General features: G+C 41.9%; 1 protein-coding gene across 2 annotated transcripts in view; it reads right to left on the bottom strand.

Annotated features, from left to right (window-relative positions):
• The window catches only part of LOC147105222 (innate immunity activator protein-like), a 141,681-nt gene that overhangs the window by 32,389 nt on the left and 92,796 nt on the right, over nucleotides 1-16,496 (bottom strand). For both annotated transcript variants that reach the window (XM_086011366.1, XM_086011365.1), the window contains exons 4-7: nucleotides 16,194-16,316; nucleotides 14,841-15,066; nucleotides 5,426-5,461; nucleotides 4,642-4,903 (exon numbers count right to left, since the gene is read on the bottom strand). In XM_086011366.1, coding sequence (XP_085867492.1) covers nucleotides 4,642-4,903; nucleotides 5,426-5,461; nucleotides 14,841-15,066; nucleotides 16,194-16,316 — 647 coding nt within the window. The remainder of the gene's footprint in view (nucleotides 1-4,641; nucleotides 4,904-5,425; nucleotides 5,462-14,840; nucleotides 15,067-16,193; nucleotides 16,317-16,496) is intronic.

Below are 16,496 nucleotides of genomic sequence, written 5' to 3'. Positions count from 1 at the left end.
GAACACGTGATGTGAACTGATTGCAATAGATGAGGTTTATCGTAACCTGGGTTAAAAATCAGCAAGTCAGGTGGAAGTTTGTCACCGAAAAAGTAATAGTTACAGAATAGGTTACCAGATCAGCCCATTGATACAGAGTTGAAATGGGCTGAGGAAACAAATGGAATTACTTCTGGAGAGAGAGAAGGGAGGGATATGGTGGAAAGATGGGCAAGGGAGTTGATCCTAGAGAAAAGATTTGTTTAGACCTAACGGTCTTTTCCCGTTCCTGAAAATCCTTACAACACTCAAGAAGCTTGACACCATCCAGGAAATAGCAGCCTGCTTGATTGGCACTCCATCCACCATCTTAAAAAACATTCACTCCCTCCACCACCAGCGTACCGTGGCTGCAGTGTGTTCCATCTACAAGATGCACTGCATCAATTCGCCAAGGCTTCTTCGGCAGCAACTCCCAAACCTGTGACCTCTATTACCTAGAAGGACAAGGGCAGCAGGCGCATGGGAACACCCAAGCTCCACGTTCCCCAACAAGTTACACATCATCCTGACTTGGAAGTATATCGCCATTCCTTCATTGTCGCTGGATCAAAATCCTGGAACTCCCTCCCTAACAGCACTGTGGGAGTACCTTCACCACACGGACTGCAGCGATTCAAGAAGGCTGCTCACCACCTTCTCAAGGGCAATTAGGGATGGGCAATAAATGCTGGCCTTGCCAGCGACGCCCGCATCCCATGAACAAATTTTTAAAAATGCTCCTTTGAATCAGACCGTATTGTCCAATACTGTCAGATTGTTTGCTAGTGATTATGGGGTAGAATTTCCAAAGAGGTTCCTCAATCTCCCACCACAACTTCAGCGGAAGATCGGTGGAAACGCTGGAGAAATGGAGTAAACCACCATTTATGCTGTTTTTCCTAGGGTTCCCACCAATCCTTCGCTGAAGCCATGATGGAAAATTGGGAGAACCCCCACAGAAATTACTGATATATGTTTTCTATCGAAAGAAAAAAGGCCTGTACTTACAGGATATTACTGCAAGTTCTGATGCGAATATTGGAATGAGCAGAGGAATGTAAAAAAAAACTAGTAAGTGTCACAAAGCTACTGGGTCTGTGTTTGAATACACAATAATCTCAAACTGGAGGTTGGAATCATTACCCAGATTTAGATGCTGGGCTGTCACGTGATTTGTTAGGAAAAGCATACAATAGCAACGCCAGTCAGAAATGAAATTAGTAATTGTACAGAAAAATAATTTTCAAGTAACTGCCAAAGTAAAGCCATTACCTTTGCACAGTCCATGCTGGTTAGATTAATTTCATTTATACGTCAGTTAAACTGACTGCAGGGTTCAATGCCATACTCATTTCACTTTCCAGTTGATAATCTACAAGAATGTCACATATATTGCTGTTTACTCACAGATTCTACCAGAATGCATGATCACATGATATGCTGTCAAGCATGCAAAACTGGTTCACATCTATAGAACAACCAGACATTGGCAACTCAGACAGAAACTAACAATATGTGCAGGTTTCTATTTTGGTTTTGCCTGGTGCCAGACAAATTTGATGTGGTTACACTGTAGACTGGGCCCTTGATTTCTGATTTCCAAGGTGTGGTCTAAGTGAAGTATCGGAGGACATTAACACGTTTCTGGGGTCTCGACATCGCAGGGAACAAAATGGATAGGAGGCAACGAATAGGAACTGAAAGTTACTATACTGAAACCTCAGATTATCAGTGCATCAGTAAATTCAAAGCCCCCATTTCTGCAAACGTTTGCTCAACCTGACATTAAATCCAAGAGCAGGTCGATGGTTTCGTCATTTTAAAATTCCAAGATGGTTTAAAATTGCAAGAGTCCAAATTTGAATTTGAAACGAGCTCCTAAAATGTCAAGCTATGAATGTTAAAGGGAATTATTAAAACTAGTGGATTTGCCATGAAGTTGCTCATGGTGAGTTGGAGAATGTCCTGTTTTGTGCTATGAAACATACAATGCAGTATCAAGGCCACTGATTCCATTGCAATTTTATTACAAAGTACTGTAAGAGCGGTAGTGATATTCTTTGGGCTTGAATTGTAAGTTTATACGCATATTTCCATGGAATCAGTAGCCTTGATTACTATTAAAAAGTTTGTTTTAACTACATAGTTAATTTTACTTCTTATCTTTTTTTAAAACCCAGATAAAGCAGAAGGTGGTAGAGAAAATGTTCCAAGTTGCAAATAGGTTGGAGGTAGGTTATAGGAACTGTAGGTAACAGTAATAGGAAGTTGGGTGGTTCTGTAAGTTAGTAGTGTTGGGGTTTGGAAGTGGGTATGGGAACATTGGGAAGGGGCTGTGGAATATGGGAGCACCTGGGGGTGGGGTAAGGTATGATTGCTCAGGGTGGGAGAGAAAGATGGGGTTGGCGATGGTTTCTGCTAATTTTAAGAGATTTATTTGTGGTAGGGAGGATTTCTTAATCCCTTTCAATAAATACACCACTTGCTGCACTGGTCAACCCCACTTAGACTTGCGCCCCTCCTAGCCACCACAATCTAACCTCATGGTCCCTTCGGCAGTGCCATATGCTGAGTTCCTGGCCTCTGCTTTTAGTACTGACAAGGCAGTTTTAAGATTAACTTAAGGAGGTCACAGTGGGGTGGGGTCAAGGCATGGACACAGGAACATGGCAGTGGTGGGGACTCATGGTTGTGTTGTGGGTTGTTGCAGGTGGATCTCTCGCAGTGGAGAGGTAGTAACAGCAAGGAGGAGAAAGGGGGCAGGGTTGCAGGCAGCAACAGTGCCACAACACCATCTATCTGTGAGACACAGCTGTGAGCTCTCAGAGGTAAGCAAGCACTATTACCACCTACCTAGACACCAAGGTTGGAGAACAAGTAAGTTTAATTGTGACAGAAGAGTATAACAGAAAAGCATAGATAGGCAAGATGGAAATAGTGTGACAGGAGGAAGTAATGAAGTGTTACTTGATGTCAGAAATTCCATGGTATTGTCATTATATATTGGCAGAGGTAAAATAAGCTTTATTAACATATATGCTCTGTATGAATTTAAAACTGAGGTTGGGGAAGGCCTAAAATGACCATTCCCTCTGCTTGTCTAGTCTAGTCTCACCGTGGCAGCACGGTGGCATAGTGGTTAGCACTGTTGCCTCACAGCGTCAGGGACCTGGGTTCAAATCCGGCCTCGGGTGACTGTCTGTGTGGAGTTTGCACATTCTCCCCGTGTTTGCGTGGGTTTCCTCCGGGTGCTCCGGTTTCCTCCCACAGTCCAAAGATGTGTGGGTTAGGTTGATTGGCTATGATAAATTGACCCTTAGTGTTAGGGGGATTAAATACGTGGGGTTACGGGGATAGGGTGGGATATGTGTTGGTGTAGGGGTTACAGGGATCGGGTGGGATATGTGTTGGTGCAGGCTCGATGGGCCGAAATGGCCTCTATCTGCACTGTGGGGTTTCTGTGATTTCAGGGAGATAGCCTTGCCTGGATGGTGTGAACAACACCCACTTGTGAATCATTCAATCTGTAAATGGGACTGTTAGAGAAGGCATTATTATGTATTCCAGGCAGATCAAAGGTTAATGGAACATTTAAACCTTTTAGTCTGAAAGACAAAGAAAAAGAAACAAACCAAACCATGACAGCATGGGAACCACAGGGCAGTCTGGAATGGAACAAAACTGAGAATGAGTGCTGGAGTATGTTACAGACTGTTGATAAGGATGTTGTGACTACATTCACTACTGTCAGGAATGGCATGTAGTTTTAAAACATCAGGCCACATACTGCCATTATATCAAAGTTTGCTTGTTCTGTATGTGTCTTACTTGTTTAATTTCTGTAAATAAATGAGTTAGTTCATTCAAAATCTTAGTTCATCTTGAGTGTAGTGTGCTGATATTACCATCTGCCAGAGTGGCTTGCAGAGAAATAAAATGCAGTTGGCACGAGAAGTATTTTGTCCTGAAGCGTGTGAGGTGTCTACAGGGAGAAAAAAAATGCATAGCTGCAGCTTCTGTGTTTTAGGGGACATGAGGCCCATTTACTTGAGCATCCCTGATTATAATCGCTCAACCGTCGGTGGCCGTGCCTTCAGCTGCTGGGCCCAAAGCTCTGGAACTCCCTCCCTAAACCTCTCCGCCTCTCTACCCCACTTTCCTCCTTTAAGACGCTTCTTAAAACCTACCTCTTTAACCAAGCTTTTGGTCACCTGCCCTAATTTCTCCTTACGTGGCTCGGTGTCCAATGTATTGTCTTATAACACTCCTGTGAAGCGCCTTGGGACGTTTTACTACATTAAAGGTGCTATATAAATACAAGTTGTTGTTGTTGACCATTGTAAGAAGGAACAGTTCATAAAATAATTGAACATTACATCACGCTGATGCCAGCCAGTTGCCAATACCCGGTACACATTACAAAGAAAGTGTCTAGAGAATTTTTTGTTTATACATTTTAGCCGTATTGCTAAATCTTTGATGTAGGTTTTCAGCTTCTGTTCCAACTTTTCTCTTGTTTGATCAGAAAATGAACTGTGTGAGTCAGGTCAGGGGCGCCCTGTCAACAACCCTTAATAATATTTGCATTGAGATGATAGGCAAATAAAATCCAAGCTATACCTTGACTTGCTACTTAAAGAGGAGCTTCTTTTCACTTTCTCATACGGTTCATCCAGGTTAGACTCCATCCATGCTGTGTCCGTGACAGGTGATTTTTCATAGTCGCTGCACTGATAACAGGCTGGGGCAAGTCCTTCCAGAGTTTGCGGTGGGGTAGACCTGCTGGGCTGTAGAGGAGGCAGTGGGGAGTTATTCCTTTGCAACATGTGCACAGTTGTCAAGAATTCTGATGACGAATGGTGGATGCGATGATGCCCTGTTTCTGTGGAAAGCAAACAGTAACATAGATCAAAACTATACAAAAAGAATCATTTAAATATTTAACAGGATGATTTGATTTTGGTCAACATTACACATAAAATAATTTTAAATTTGTGACGTAAGAAATTATGGAGCCCCTTGGCCCAGCGAGCTCACTGCCACCATCGGAATCATGGCCGATATCGGACGCTAGCAAGTTTAGGCCCCATAGAAGCTCACAGCACAGAAGAAGGCCATTTGGCTCATGGAGCCTGTGGTGGATGTCTAAAAGAGTTAAAAGTACAGGCAAAAATTGATCTTCACTAATTTGATTCAGTCTGTAGTAAATCAATCTTATTTACTTGCAAGGTGTGAATGAATATTTTGGGTGTGAAATTGATCTTGGGCGATGGCACAAAAACAGGTGATTGCGAATCAGCAACCGTTTCACACCCCATCCGAATTCCGATTCGCTATCACCCGTTTGACTCTACAACCCAAGACCAATTTCAATCCCTTTGTACTCAACAGGTTGAGGACTTACCATCTTCCAGGGAACTGTCATCAGAAGCACTCAATTCTAAAAACAAAAAGGGTTTTGAGAAATGAGATTTTGATGCAAGCAAATCAAGTGTTTATTCTTTACATTTCTATTCAAGATAAATAAATATGCTTAAACTGATATCTTTGGAAAACAGTAAGTGCTATATTTCACTTTCAAGTGATTTTTTCCTACTATTTATTAGGTCTACTAGGATAAATCTGATTTAGGAAGAAATCATGGCCTAGAAATTCGATCGCGCCTGAAATCAGGCATGAAGGCAGTGGTACGCACCACATCATTATACTGAGCCAGACATGCAGCCAGTGCTACTCAATCTATTCATTGGCTTCGGGCTTATTTGATATGTGGGGGGGGGGGGGGGGGGCGGGGAAAATCGAGCTTCACTGACACCACTTAAAGGCAGGCAGCACCTCTTAAAGGTGAGGTGCGCTTTGACTGCAGACAGCAGGGAAATGCTGTGAAGGTTCAAAATGGCTGGAAGAGGTACAGAGAGGGAACCCAGGTTCTCAGATGCAGTTTTGGAGGCCCTGGTGCAGGCTGTCAACAGGCTGGGAGACCAAATGGATAGGGGCTTCACTCGGCCTACTGAAATCTGGTCTCCCACAGATCGGTAGGAGTGTACAGTCCAGTAGCAGGGGTATTTGTGGAATGTTAATGAAAAGTGATACCATCATGATGACAACAAATCCGTACCCTTGTGACCCCATGAACCAATGTCCACCTCGATACCAGAAAGCAAGCTGGGCCAGACTATCCTGGCAGCTGCTACTTTGTTGCGATCTGCAGCTGAGCCTCTTCAGGCCCAAGCTCCTAGAGGACGCTGACCACGAGTACCTCACGATTCCTTGAATGAGGCAGCGCAGCCTCCCTCCCCTCCCATGTTGAAATCTCTGAGGCAGCACCTTGTAGATGGAGTAGAATATGTAACAGAGCATTTCAGCCAGGGACGAGGGAGTCACATTGGGGTGGCAAATAGTGAGCAGGCCTTTCTATATGGCATTAAAGCCACAATGCTACTTGAATATCAGCAGATACTCATTGGATTCATGAAGGCAATCATACGGTGTCCACAGGGTGATATCAGTGCAATCAATGATTCCCTGATTTGGGGGGAATCTTGCAATCGGAGTGAATCCCGGAGCCCTATCCTTTTGCTTCTAGATGTCCATGGGGAAAGTGATAAATCGGTTTGATCTAGGAAGCAAAGCATCAGTCAAAGCATGGACTGTAGATTGACTTTGTTGTGGACATCCCTTGTGGCAGCCTGGAAGAAGCCAGAAGCAAAGACATTCAGGGCTGCAGTGACCTTGATTGTAATAGGCAATGCTATGCAAGCTGTGGCAGTTGGCTGCAAGTCATCTTGCAAGATGTGACACAACACTGTGACTGCCTCTCTGGAGAAGCAAGGCCTTCTTGTGCATTATTCCTCAAAGGACTACAGATACGTTGTTCTGAGCCTACAAACTCTGCAGAGAGGGTGAAGATTTTTCCGAGCGTACATCCTTCTATGATCTCTCCTTTCAGCTGCAGCTCTGTTTAGTCTCTCCTCCCAAAGTGGGATTCCTAGAAGTGCCCCATGTCAAAACAAATACAATGCCAAAAGCCCCTTTACAATTCAGAGCCTACATTAGCAACCATTACTAAATGAACTTTTAATAACTTTAAGGACAAATACTCGCAAGCTGGTGCTAGTAAAAAGTTCCATACGGTTTAACTGAGAGCAGCTGAGGATTCCTTTAAATAGTGTTTGACATGTTCACCTCACAACTTCCACCACCCATGGTATGGGGAGGGGGTAGGAAGTGGCATTAGTTAGGCAGTAAATTCAGGAAGTCGCATTGGTGCCATAAGTACATTACATGACCCTGATTTGCATGTATTTATGAGACTCCTGCCTGTTTCAGACAGGAACTCTGGCCACCAGGAATTATTTCATCCTCCCCGAGAAAATCAGGATAGTTCTGCAATCAGGGTAAACTGGGTGATAGAAACTGACACTCTATCCTCTGCCTGCTACTGTCTTGTTTTTGAGGACAAATGGGGTGGTAAAGAGACCAAAAAGAGTCAAAATCATAGAAGGAGCACAGAACAGCACAGCACAGAAGGAGGCCATTTGATCCATTGTGCCTGTGCCGGCTCTTTGAAAGAGCTGTCCAATTTAATCCCACACCCCAGCTTTCTCCCCATAACCCTGCACATTAATCTTCCTCAAATACATGTCCAATTGCCTTTTGAAAGTTCCTATGGAATCTGCTTCCACCACTCTTTCAGGTAGTGCTTTCCAAATCGTAACAACCTTCTGTGTGGAAAAAAACCTCCTAATTTCCCCTCTCGTACTTTTGCCAATGATTTTAAATCTGTGACCTCTGGTAACTGACACACACTTGACAGAGGAAACAGTTTCTCCCTACTTGCTCTATCAAAACCCCTGAATAGATCTATTTGGTCTCCCCTTAACCTTCTCTACTCTAAGGAGAACAATCCCAGCTTCTCCAATCTGTCCACATAACTGAAGTCCCTCATCCCTGGTAACATCCTGGTAAACCTCCTCTGTACCCTCTCCAAGGACTTGACATCCTTCCTAAAGTGCGGTGCCCAGAATTGTACACAATACTCCAGCTGAGGCCTAACCAGTGATTGTAAAGATTTAGTATGACTTCCTTGTTTTTGCATTTAATGCAATATTTACAAAGCCAAGCATCCAATACGCTTTCTTAACTGCCTTATCAACTTGCCCTGCTACCTTTAAAGATTTGTGCATATGTGCCCCCAGGCCCCTCTGATCTTGCACCGCCTCAATGTTATTTTTTAAAATAAATGACATGGGAAAATTAGAGAGGTTATTTTTAGCCAGCAGGTAACGCCCACACTCAGGATTGATGTTTGGGGCTGACACTGACTTCCATTGTATTTTTTGGACTTTGCACATATTTTCCTGGATCTCTAAGGTACCCGTTGTAAACAATGAACTTGGCACCAAAGTCACATAACCATATCGTGCTTGTCAATGTAACAATTGCTTCACTGTAGCATAATGTGCCCTAGGGTACCTAACTAATCTATCTAAGTAGTGTGTGATTCTTAACATTAGTTTGAAATATTTGAAAAAGATAGATTCATTCATTAAAGGATAGGCATCCTCCACACTGTGGTATAGATTAGCTCGATAGGCACTGAGGAAATCATGTGCTGGGAAAGCGCGTGCCTCTAGATGCGGATAGCTCCTGAAAGTGAGGAGATGCTCTAAGGTATGGCACCCAGGAACCAGGACAGTCTCACAAAATGTCTGTGGCTTTATTAATAGAGGAATAGAGTACAAAAGCAAAAAAGTTATGCTAAACCTTTATAAAATACTGGTTAGGCCACAGCTGGAGTATTGTGTTCAGTTCTGGGCACCACACTTTAGAAAGGATGTCAAAGCCTTAGAGAGGATGCAGAAGAGATTTACGAAAATGGTACCAGGGATGGACTTCAGTTATGTGGAGAGACTGGAGAAGCTGGGGTTGTTCTTCTTATAGCAGAGAAGGTTAAGAGGAGGTCTTTAAAATCATGAATGTTTTTTGATAGAGTAAATAAGGAGAAACTGTTTCTAGTGACAGAAGGATCGTTAACCATAGCACACAGATTTAAGGTGATTCACAAAAGAACCAGAGGCTACATGACAAATCATTTTTTTACACAGCGAGTTGTTGTGATCTGGAATGCACTGTGAACAGTTCTGGTCTCCATATTATAAAAAGGATACAAAGACACTGGAGAAGGTGCAAAAAGATTTACTAGAAGGATACTAGAACTGAGACTGATATCTGGGATGGCAGGAATGACGTATGAAGAGAGATTGAGTTGATTAGGCTTATATTCGCTAGAGTTTAGAAGAATGAGAGGGGATCTCATTGAAACTTATAAAATTCTAACAGGACTAGACAGACTAGATGCAGGAAGGATGTTCCCGATGGCGGGGGAGTCCAGAACCAGGGGTCACAGTCTAAGGATAAGGGGTAAGCCATTTAGGACTGAGATGAGGAGGAATTTCTTCACCCAGAGAGTGGTGAACCTGTGGAATTCTCTACCACAGAAGACAGTGGAGGCCAATTCATTAAATATATTCAAGAAGGAGTTAGATATATTTCTTAAGGCTAAAGGGATCAAGGGATATGGGAAGAAAGCAAGGACAGGGTACTGAATTTGGATGATCAGCCATGATCTCATTAAATGGCGGAGAAGGCTCGAGGGGCCGAATAAGAACATAAGAACATAAGAAATAGGAGCAGGAGTAGGCCAATCGGCCCCTCGAGCCTGCTCCGCCATTCAATAAGATCATGGCTGATCTGATCCTAACCGCCAATCCACTATCACAGAACCATCTCCTGAATCTAACAGAATTAGACACACAAAATAGGAGCAGGATCAGGCTACACGGCCCCTGGGCCCGCTCCGCTACCCACAGGGCCATGTCCGATCCGAACCTAGACTCATGTCCAAATTCCTGCCAGCTCCTCGTAACCCTTAATTCCCTTTACTTCTAGGAAACTGTCTATTTCTGTTTTAAATTTATGTAATGATTTAGCTTCTACAGCTTTTTGGGGCAGCATATTCCATGGACCTACCACCCTCTGAGTGAAGTAGTTCCTCCTCATCTCAGTTTTGAAAGAGCAGCCCCTTATTCTAAGACTATGCCCCCTAGTTCTAGTTTCAACCATCATCGGGAACATCCTCCCCGCATCCACCCGATCCAACCCCTCACAATCTTATATGTTTCAATAAGATCGCCTCTCATTCTTCTGAACTCCAATGAGTAGAGTCCCAATCTACTCAAACTCTCCTCATATGTCCATCCCCTCATCCCCGGGATTAACCAAGTGAACCTTCTTTGTACTGACTCGAGAGCAAGTATGTCTTTTCTTAAGTATGGACACCAAAACTTTATGCAGTATTCCAGGTGCGGTCTCACCAATACCTTGTACAACTGAAGCAATACCTCCCTATTATTATATTCTATCCCCCTAGCAATGAAAGCCAACATTCCATTGGCCTTCTTAATCACTTGCTGCACCTGCATACTAACCTTTTGAGTTTCGTGCACCAGGACCCCCAGATCCCTTTGTACTTCAGTACTTTCCAGTTTCTTGCCATTAAGATAATAACTTGCTCTACGATTTTTCCTGCCAAAGTGCATAACCTCACACTTTCCAGTATTGTATTCCATCTGCCAAATCTCTGCCCACTTACTTAGCCTGTCTATGTCCCCTTGCAGGTTTTTTATGTCCTCCTCACTCACTACTTTCCCTCCCATCTTAGTATCATCTACAAACTTTGATATGTTACACTCGGTCCCCTCCTCCAAATTGTTAATATAGATTATAAAGAGTTGGGGACCCAGCAATGACCCCTGCGGAACACCACTAGTTACTGATTGCCAGTCTGAGAATGAACCATTTATCCCAACTCTCTGCCTTCTGTTAGATAGCCAATCCTCTATCCATGCCAGAATATTACCCCCAATCCTGTGATTTTTATCTTAAGCAATAATCTTTTGTTTGGCACCTTGTCAAATGCCTTTTGGAAGTCTAAATACACTACGTCCACTGGTTCCCCTTTATCCACCCTATATGTTACTTCCTCAAAGAACTCCAGCAAATTTGTCAAACATGACTTCCCCTTCATAAAACCATGCTGACTTTGTCCTATTAAATGATGATTATCCAAATGTCCTGTCACTGTCTCCTTAATAATGGACTCCAAAATTTTACCTACCACAGATGTTAGGCTAACCGGTCTATAGTTTCCAGCCTTCTGTCTACTGCCCTTTTTAAATAAGGGTGTTACATTAGCAGTTTTCCAGTCTGCCGGGACCTTTGCTGAGTCCAGGGAGTTTTGGAAAATTATTACCAATGCATCCACAATCCCTACCGCCACTTCCCTCAAGACCCTAGGATGTAAGCCATCAGGTCCAGGTGATTTATCCGCCTTGAGTCCCATTATTTTACCGAGTACCACTTCCTTAGTGATTTTGATTGTGTTTAGCTCCTCCCCCCCTATATAGCCCCCTGTTTGTCCAGTGTTGGGATATTCTTAGTGTCCTCTACTGTAAAGACTGATACAAAATATTCATTCAGTGTTTTTGCCATCTCCATATTTCCCACCATTAATTTCCCGGTCTCATCCTCTAAGGGACCAACATTTACTTTAGCCACCCTTTTTCTTTTTATATAACTATAAAAACTCTTACTATCTGTTTTTATATTTTTTGCTAATTTACTTTCATAATCTATCTTCCCTTTCTTAATCAATCTTTTTGTTATTTTTTGCTGCCTTTTAAAGTTTTCCCAATCCTCTATCCTCCCACTAGATTTGCCCTTGTTTTTAGTCGAATACTATCCTTAATTTCTTTACTTAGCCACGGATGGCTGTCTTTTCTTTTACACCCTTTTCTTCTCAGTGGAATAGCCTACTCCTGCTCCTATCTTCTATGTTTCTATGTCTATGAGAGGTTATAACTATCAGGAAAGATTGAACATGCTGAGGCTCTTTTCTCTAGAGAAGAGAAGGCTGAGGGGTGAACTGATAGAGGTCTTTAAGATTATGAAAGGGTTTGATAAGGTCGACATAGAGAAAATGTTTCCACTTGCGGGGGAGACCAGAACTAGGGGCCATAAATATAAGATAGTCACTAATAAATCCAATAGGGAATTCTGGAGAAATGTCTTTATCCAGTGAGTGGTTAGAATGTGGAACTCGCTACCACAAGGAGTAGTTAAGGCGACGAGCAAAGATGCATTTAAGGAGAAAATAGATAAACACACGAGGGAGAAAGGAATAGAAGGATATGTTGATGTGGTTAAATGAAGAAGGGTGGGAGGAGGCTACGTGAAGCATAAACACCAGCATGGACCTGTTGGGCCAAATGGCCTGTTTCTGTGCAGTAAATATTATGTAATACTTTCCAGTATGTTCTTTCACCACTTCAGGTTTGATTGTTATTGCAGCTGTTCATTGCTTGAAGGATGGGTCTAATAACTGAGTGATCTCAACCATCAAAAGAAAGCTTCAAAAGTGGTGACCTCCCTTTACATTCTCCTCTAGGATTAGGTAGTTTGTGTGAATCTCTGCTCGTGATGCCCTCATACTCTTATTGGATGTGTGATCACAGATAGTGCCTACAATAATTATGTACCTAAGTATGTAATGAGAGATTCAATACTACCATTAATGCTATGTATCTTGTAAGCATTACTAAATGATTATTATTTTGATACAGTAAATATAAAATAACTAATGAAGAGATCACTTTTAAAACATCAAAACATGCACTACAAAGCAATACAAATTACAAAGTAATGCTGTGTCCTGAAAGCATATAGGCTACACAGTCTTAAAGCAATCACTTTGATCATTGATACTAGCTGTGAGTTGGAGCTTCTGTCTGTAAAATAGTCCATGTTGTTTAAGACAAATTCATCTAAGGTGTTTTTTTTACAAACAAAAGGAATACATTATTATCACCAGGCTCACCAAACAACCCCATGTCCCACTAATAAAATACATTTCATCTCTATTCTGAGTTTTGTCCCAAAACACTGTTGAGAAACTGAAGCGAAGTAATGTGCTGTGTTCTGCTGTGACCATCACTACATTGAAATACTTTGCAATAGTATGCTATTTGGTTGGCCACAAATAATCTACTATAAGAAGGTCCATCTTGAATTTATCTGGGAGATTTTGAGGACTCCCACCCGCAGAGCAAGGCAGTAGTCCCCTGGAAATGGTGGGGAATAACTTAATGCCCTGTTCCTACCAATAGTTCCTAGGATCTACCAGTGGGCAACTGAAGAACCTGCCTGAGTGAGGCGGTAGGGCCTTTTAATATGCAAATTCTGGCCATTTTAGGACAATACTGGGCAGAGCGTGCATTGAGCATGCTCCGCACAATATCAGCTGGGCGTCCAGCTGAAGAGGAGTCCAGCAATTAAGTTTTAATTTATTAATGTGGGGCCAGGGCCCACAAAAATAACCTGGGCCGCTGCCGCACCAGGATTCTACCCACTCCCGCAGCCCCCCCACCCCTCCCCCGACCCCCAACCTTCCGAGAACGACTGCCCGAAACTCATCTGCAGTCAAAATCTACCCCTATAGGTGCCATTTTCCCTTTGATAGGGCTCTCCTGAGCATCACGGTGGATGGCCAGGCTTTGCAGCTTCACTGAGAATTAATAGATTAACATCGATAAACAAGCCTTACCACATATATAATTATTGTCAGCCACAGTGGTAATTGAAAGCCCTGAGGATTGCTGCATAAGCTAATTGCCTTACTAAAGCTTCACTGTCAACAAAAATATCTCACTTGCAAATACAGAATTCCTAACATAATTCAAAATGTAGCAGTAAGGACCTGGCAATCCACACAGCACACTGTTATGGTGATGGAAAAGTTATGATCCTTACAATTGTATAATAGCCATTCTGAACTGTTTGAAAAGTGGAATCTTTACCTAGGCATGTTATAAAGTTCCGAGTACTGCAACTGTTCAAAAGATAGCCAACAGAAAGTGTTGGACACACACAGCACCTCAGCACCTGAATATCTGAGACCTTGTGAGTGGGACCCTTGTTAGTTCGGAGGAAGGGTCCCACCTGAAATGTTAACATGTCCATTTTGTTTAATTTCAGATTTCTGGGATTGACAGATTTTGCTTTTGATCTCTACCGTTCAAATGTTTTTCCTTAGAAGTCCATTGCAAACTATACTATTAGTAAACAGGCTGCCCTGCCATTCAGGAACATTCCAAATGCTATAGGCAACCTGTTTCTTTACCTGGGGCAATAAATATCTGAAACGATATTAATTAGTTAATTGTAATATTAATTATGATTAATCAATTCTGGTATAATAATTTCTGTCAGCATTGTCACTGAGTTTGATTCACATGGCTATTTGGATGAGGTACCAGAGGGATTCTGCTGCTCACTGAACCATATCCCAGCACATGTTCAATGCCTTAAAGGGAGAAATTGAAACCAAATTGAGTTCCCAGTAGGTAAAATCAATGTCCAACAGAAGATGTTACTTCACAAAGAAAAATTATGTCCCATGCACTCTAATCTCTGAGCCTTGAGCTTGGGCATTTGCATGTTAAATGGATAATATGATGTGTATGACCATTGTCTTTACTGGCAAAGTTCCTATACTGACTGGTAGTTGCATGTTTTTTGCACACGATTTATCCAAACGCAATTTTGGTCATGCCCTGCCTATTACCACAAACCAGCTCCTGTTACCAATGCCTGGGGAAAAAGCTGTTCTGTTGCTATGAAGGAAAGCACTTCATAATATTCTTGCAGTGACAAGTAATATTCCATATTTATACTGGAGTCAAGTTAAAATTGTAACATACCTTCGATAACATTACTTGGCTGTACTGCTCTTCCACCAGCCATGTCTCTATGTTCGTTTATAGCTTTTCTAATATCTTTTAGTTTCTTTTGCTCTTTTACAAAGGCATGTTTTCTTTGTTTTCGTATGTGCCTGCTTAGATTTCCTTCTTGCGACAGACGCTTTGCTGCCTCCACAAACTGTAACTGCAAGGCAAAGTCTCTCTCCAGACAGTCAAGTTCAGAGTCCTAGAAAACAATAACCAGATTTAAAACAGACTACATTCTGACCTTTCTTACTTTTGTGTCCATGGGGTTAAACAGTGAAAACCTGGAGAATGCCTTGGTATTTCCTTCAACTAAAACTAATCAAAGCTGAATGCTCTGGTCTTCTAATAACCTGAACTTTGGGCCCAAAAGCCAAGCCAATTGAGAAAAAACACAAGTTTAGATTAGAATTTGGCTTCCAGAACAATAGAATTGTTATGAAAATTCAACTGAGTATTACAAGCTTAGGTATAACACAAGTCATTAGACAGCTGGGATCTTCTAACATTGTTCTCAAACTACACCTTACCCTAACCATTTTCCACAGTCAACTCTAAACTGTGTTAGAAATGACATATTGGCCAATCTGAGTTTTTTTTGTGTCCTATGGATTATTGTTTTGTGGGCGAAGGCTGAAACTGACAAAAAAAACCTGTTTTTTTACCTTCCCTCCACTAGATGAAACTTGAATCAACAGAGATGAAAGACACTGGCTGTCACTACTATATTACTGAATTGCATCTGTACAAATATTCATTCGATCAACATACCTAATCGGGGACTTGACTCTAAATGAATCTTTGGGGTAGAAATTGGACTTTGTTGCACCCATTTTATGGGCATAAAACAGGTACAACGAGGCCCAATTTTGTGGACCAACATCCTGCGCCTCAAGGAATCGTGAAAAATGTCTGACCCAAATAGGAATTTACCACATTGGACCACGTGTTCTTGTTTTGTGCAAGTGCATCGTCATGTTTTGAAAAAGGTTCAGGAATATCTGAATCCAAAGATTTTTTAAATGATCAAAGTATTTGGCCGTTGGGTTTGGATGGCACTCATCATTATTGTTTTCTTCTTCTATAACAAAGCAGCAATTGGCCATGAAATGAAAACCACTTCTCAAACAAACCAGGTCTTTTTATATAGACAAATAGTACTTCATAATTAACATTGGCATCAGCATTAAAGCATTGGAGAATGTAATCATTTGTTTGTGCTTTTGCCATTCTACTGTTTTTTCAGGAGAAGACAACTGTTTGATGCAATGGAATCTTGAGGGTCAAAGGTTAATCTAAAGTGGGCTTCAATCAAACATAGCGAACTACCTCTCCTTTGGGTGTAATTGTCTCCTCATCCAACTGAAAGGTTGTTCCAATACGACGACGGACAGTGGGTGGCTTTTCCCCTTCAGCTAATGGGTACTCTTTTGGCAAATGCCCTGTCAACTCCTAAAGATGAAACACATTGAAACATAAATAGTTGTATTCACGTAGATAATATAAAGATCACTTGTGTTATATAATTAAGTAATAAACCTAGATCATAAAAATTCCTCAATCAAAATGTTTAATGAAATGCATTCTTGACTTGAGACTACATAAACAAGAAGAGATTTTCATTCAGGAGAA

Source organism: Somniosus microcephalus, chromosome 18, assembly GCF_052327205.1.
Source record: "Somniosus microcephalus isolate GS21.2 chromosome 18, FLI_Smic_1.0, whole genome shotgun sequence".
Lineage (NCBI taxonomy): Eukaryota > Metazoa > Chordata > Chondrichthyes > Squaliformes > Somniosidae > Somniosus > Somniosus microcephalus.
The sequence above is the reverse complement of the archived record's forward strand: the minus strand, read 5'-3'. Positions and strand labels throughout refer to the sequence as shown.